This window comes from Vicia villosa, linkage group LG2 (assembly GCF_029867415.1).
Source record: "Vicia villosa cultivar HV-30 ecotype Madison, WI linkage group LG2, Vvil1.0, whole genome shotgun sequence".
In the NCBI taxonomy this organism is placed as follows: Eukaryota; Viridiplantae; Streptophyta; class Magnoliopsida; order Fabales; family Fabaceae; genus Vicia; species Vicia villosa.
Window position 1 is genome coordinate 163,078,347 of NC_081181.1, and position 5,611 is coordinate 163,083,957.

At 32.0% G+C, this 5,611-nt stretch overlaps 1 protein-coding gene across 1 annotated transcript; it reads right to left on the minus strand.

Moving 5' to 3' along the window:
- Positions 1-2,362: 2,362 nt before the first annotated feature.
- On the minus strand, positions 2,363-4,221 carry LOC131652800 (AAA-ATPase ASD, mitochondrial-like). The gene has a single exon (XM_058922758.1). The coding sequence runs from the start codon at positions 4,102-4,104 to the stop codon at positions 2,569-2,571; it is 1,536 nt and encodes a 511-aa protein (XP_058778741.1). The 5' UTR covers positions 4,105-4,221; the 3' UTR covers positions 2,363-2,568.
- Between the last annotated feature and the right edge of the window lie 1,390 nt (positions 4,222-5,611).

Genomic DNA, 5,611 nt, shown 5'->3' on the forward strand with positions numbered 1-5,611 from the left:
ATATATATATATATATATATATATATATATATATATATATATATATATACACACACACACACATATATATATATATATATATATATATATATATATATATATATATATATTATTGTCAAATATTTTTATATATTTAAAGAGTTATAGGCACCGGTTTATTATATCTTTTAAAAAAATCTTATTTTATTTTTATTATATTTTTTGAACAAATGAGCGTATCAATTTTCCTTCATATCTTCATATTTATTTTTTCATATAATTTTTATTTAACTACCTATTTAATTTTCTATGTAAAATAAACCATTTAAAAAAAATGAGCGTACCACACTGCTACTCGTGCGAATGCACGAGTATCCCGTTAATATTCAAAATATTAAATATTAACGGGAGCATGGAGTTATTGATTAAGATATTGAATATTAACGGGAGCACAAAGTTACTGATCAAAATTTTGAATATTATCGAAAACATTAAGTTACTGATCCAAATTTTGAATATTAACATGAACAAATTTTGAATATTAACGGAAACACGAAGTTACTGATCAAAATAATAAATATTAACGGAAACACAGAGTTATTGACAAAATATTGAATATTAATGAGAACACGAAGTTACTGATAGTATTTTTGAATATTAACATAAACATTAAGTTACTGATAATTTTTTTTGAATATTAACGGACACAAATTTGGAATATTAACGGGAACACAAAGTTATTGATCAAAATATTGATTATTAACGGGAACCCTGAGTTATTGATCAAAATAATGAATATTAACGAAAACATGAAGTTAATGATCATAATATTGAATATTAACGGGAACAAATTTTGAATATTAACGGGAATACGAAGTTACTGATCAAAATAATTAATATTAGCGGGAACATGAAGTTACTGATCAAAATATTGAATATTAATGGGAACATGGAGTTACTGAATAAAATATTAAATATTAACGAGAACATGAATTACTGATCAAAACATTGAATATTAACGGGACATGAAGTTATTGTTGGTAAAACAGTAATATTTAAAGCCAAATAATTGATCTTTCTAATTTTTATTGCATACTAACAAAATAACACTTAATTATTCTTTTATTTAAAAATAATAATTTCTTAACCCAACGAGCATACCCATTCGGTATCCGTGCGAACGCACGGGTATCCCGCTAGTTTACAATAATGTATAATATCAATTTTTAATTACCAAATGGGTCATCATATACATAATCTGACAAGTAAGGTGGAGCTCTTCTTTGTCCTAATGGCATGTTGGTGAGGTTGTGAGGATTGTCTAGGTCATTTGTGTTTTCTAGTATAGTTGGTGTTCTCATTCAAACCATTCAAACGAGTAAAAAAAACACATGAAATAAAGAATTGATGATTGAGAAATGATAACTTTACACTAGTTTTTTACATTTACACTGCGCGTATATATGCATATATATATATATATATATATATATATATATATATATATATATATATATATATATATATATATATATATATATATATATATATATATATATATATATATATATATAATGAACAAAGTGTAAATATTTGCTATTTCTCAAAAAAAAAATGGAGGTGTCCATTACTATAGTTTTAATATATAAATATATAATTAATGTGACAACTTTTAAAAATGCGCGTGGATATATTTTTTATTTACTCTAAAACTATAGTAATGGACAGCTCCAATTTTTTGAGAAATAGAGAGGATCCTTATTCATTAACAAATTATATTTTTTAAACAATTTATTTTGTCTTGATTGCTATGCAAAAGAAGTGTAAAAATAAGATAGCTTACATAGCTTTTGATGATTGTGTCTAGCAATACACATGGCCTCACAAGCACATTTAACTCTACAAGTACAAGTGAGAATTGACATGTATATCTCTAATTATTCCCAAAGAATTTTAACTTCAAAGAAATTTTTTTGCTACCGTTTAGGAGTCTTGCTTGAGTGCGTAAACATTTCTTAGACGCCGTATCTCCATGACCAAAAGCTACTTGAGCTAAGTTTTCTCCCTTCCTCCATCATTATAAAATGTTAAAACAAAAGCTAAATGTTGACAAAAAGAAAAGGTTGTAATGTTAATTTGAAAGGTCTCTTTCAACGCATGTTACATATCATCACAAACAAGCAATACTTGATTTAAGTCATCATAGTGCATTAAATAAGTGGTAGGAATATGGATGAATAAAAAAGTGATTTGACTTTGAAACCCCATCACCTATTCTGTTTAGCTAAAAACAAGAGACTGTTTGTAGGATCCAGGCTGTTTTTCATTCCATCTTTAGAAAAAAACAGTAAACAAACATTAATTAAAATTCATTTCATTCAAATATATATAATTCTTAATTCAAATTTAAGTAACTGCATATCAACTTTGTTACAACTATCAACTGAGATGTTCTTGTAACACAATGTTTTTGAATTTTTTTAAAGCAACTAATACAGATATATTCAAACATATAGTACATAACTAGTATGCATTTATTAAATAGTTTAAAAATATTATTTAGACCACTTAAAACCAATCCAATCTAAATTAATGAGTGAAACCATTCTCCTTCACTTCTTTTTCTTCTGATTTTTCATTATCCTTAACCTTCTCTTTCTCTTTATTCAATTCTTGTTTTTCTTTCTCTGCCTCATCCTCAACCTTTTTCTTTGCTTCCTCCTCTATTTTTTTCTTTTCAATCTCAAGAGATTGAATCAAATTCTTCAAACAAGACTCAGAATCTTGAGTAATAGACTTTGGCATCAAATTCTCAGCAACATCAGCAGGTGTCATATTAGTCTCTCCCAACAACTTTCCAATAACCGGAAACAACTCATCATGAGATTCAACATCTAAGTAATTCCTTGCAAGCACCTTGAAAGCTTCATATCCACAATATGACATCTCTATGTGCTTATCCATCCTTCCCCTCCTAATCAGAGCAGGATCAAGTTTATCCACAAAATTCGTCGTAAATATTATAATCCTCTCCGATCCACACGCCGACCAAATTCCATCTATAAAATTCAACAAACCAGATAAAGTTAACTTACTTTTCTTTTGCTCTTCTTTCTCAGCCTTTTTAATAGGATCCATTTTTTCCGCATTCTCATCATCATCTTTCTCCTTTTTCTCCTTCCTTTGGCCAGTAAGATCCAAAGAGCAATCAATATCTTCAATCACTATAATTGATTTACTGGACGTATCAATCAATAGTCTCTTCAACTCATTGTTATCCTTAATAGTTGTTAACTCAAGATCATAAACATCATAGTTCATGAAATTCGCAATAGCTGAAATCATAGTAGATTTTCCAGTCCCTGGTGGACCGAAAAGTAGATAACCGCGCTTCCATGCTTTCCCAACTTTCGCATAATACTCTTTCCCTCTCTTAAACTTCACAAGATCGTTTATGATCTCTTCTTTCTTCTCCGGCTCCATAGCAAGTGTTTCAAATCTCGCAGGGTGCTCGAAAATAGCGTGACTCCACTTCGAGGTCCTAGAACCCCACCAATTGTTGCTTGGATTGTTGGTGTAAAGCTTCAACTGTCTATTCTTCATTGTAATCACTTTTCCTTCTTCCAGCACATGTTGAATGTAGGAGGTAGTTATAACATCGCGATTTCTTTTATGGAAGGTTAATGTTAAGAATCTTTTCTCGTCCGAAACTGGATAGTAAGAAAATGCTTGTGATTTTGAAGTGGTGTGATTTGCAGACCACCAAACTTTGATTCCATTGAATTCGTCGACGATTTCTTCATTGTCGTCCATGCTTAGAACAAGAGGGGTTTGGCTATCTTGTACAACTTCGGCTTTAAGTTTTCTGGCACCTTTGGAAGAACTTGAGCTGAGATATGTTTGGATGGTTTGGTAAGTCTCGCTGTGTTTGAGTTTCTCTCCGGATAGTTCATGGAATTTGATTTGTATATATGGATAGAAAAGGGTTGAGAATTTGCTTGTGTATTTGAGAAAATAACCACGAAGATGTTGTGGGAAGAATCGTTCATACATGGCATACACAAACATTATGCTAGCCATGATTGAACCTACTTGTGACCATATTTCACCAATTCCAATTGCCATCTCGAATACTTTGAAATGTTTAAATGTATAAGAGAATGGTGTGGTATTTATAAGGACTACAATAAGAGTGTTTCATGTGTTGTTTCACAACTTGGAAAGAGCCATGTAGGTTCTCTATGTTTTCTTGTGAATTTCTTGGTGACTACGTTTTACATGCTAGCTAGAAGACTTAAATGACAATGGTATTTGACCATTATTTGGGACTGCTGGTTACATTAATTGAAAGAAAAATAAAATAAATCGTTTTCTGTCATAACATCGATTGACAATTGAGTCATTAAAGCCATTTTATTATCACAACATCTATTGACAATTGACTCATTAAAGCCATTTAATTGTTTGAAGTGATAGTCATTAATTGACTAAAGGCTTAATTACAAATGGAGTAAAAACCTGCAATATATAAGCCTTACAATCCTAAATGGGGTTGTCTTGAATTTTATTGCGAACCATATGGCAGGTTAGCTCAATGTGTTTCGTGCGTTCATGGATGACGGGATTGACAACAATTTGCGTAACACTCTAGTTGTCGCAATAAATGGTGATGGGTTTTGTGAGAGGAATGTTGAAATTGTGAAGGAGACACTTCAGCCAAATAGCCTCACCAGTAGTGTTGGCAAGGGCCCTATATTTTGCTTTGGAGGATGAACGAGACATAGTGTGTTGCTTTTTGCATTTCCATTTAGAGAGGTGTCCATGAAAAAGTAGAATCCTGTAGTAGATCTTCTAGTGATGAGACATACACCCGAGTCGGAATCTGAAAAACTAGTAAGTGTAAGATCTGTGTTATGCTTCAAGTAGAGGCCGAGGGCTGAAGCATGCTTGATATATCGTAGAATCCGTAAGGCTACCCAGGGGCGGAGCCAAGGCCCAGCCCGGGCAGGCGCCCGGGCTCAACCCCTATCTGCCCGGGCTCAACCCCTATTTTCTTTGTATTCCCCCAATGTAATAGTCGATTTTTAGATAAAATTAGGGGTAAAATTAAGGGCAAAATTAGTAAAAATAAGGTGTGAAAATTAAAACAGATGAATAATAAATGGTGTAAAGTTTTTGCGCAGGCTGCCTAAAATTTCTGACTCTGCCACTGGCTACCTGCATATGTATATCTGTTGGTGCAGCGAGGTACTGACTGAGCCTGCAAACAGAATAAGTAATATCAGGACGCAGATGAGTTAAGTAAATAAGCTTACCAATCAGACTTCGGTAAGGAGTTGGGTCTGATAGAAGCGGTGGAGCAGCAAGGTTTAAGTTATGAGAGGGATCCATTGGTGTAGATAAAGGCTTAGCTGCATGAAGGCCCGTTTATTGTAAAAGATCGATACTGTATTTTCGTTGACACAGAGAAATGTCATGAGAATTTTTGATAACCTCGAATCCGAGGAAATATTTGAGGTTACCTAAATCCTTAATATTGAATGCAGTGTCAATAACTTTCTTGATATGATTAATCTCATTAAGGGAATTTCCTGTAAGAAATAAATTATCAACATAAACAAGAATAGCTGTA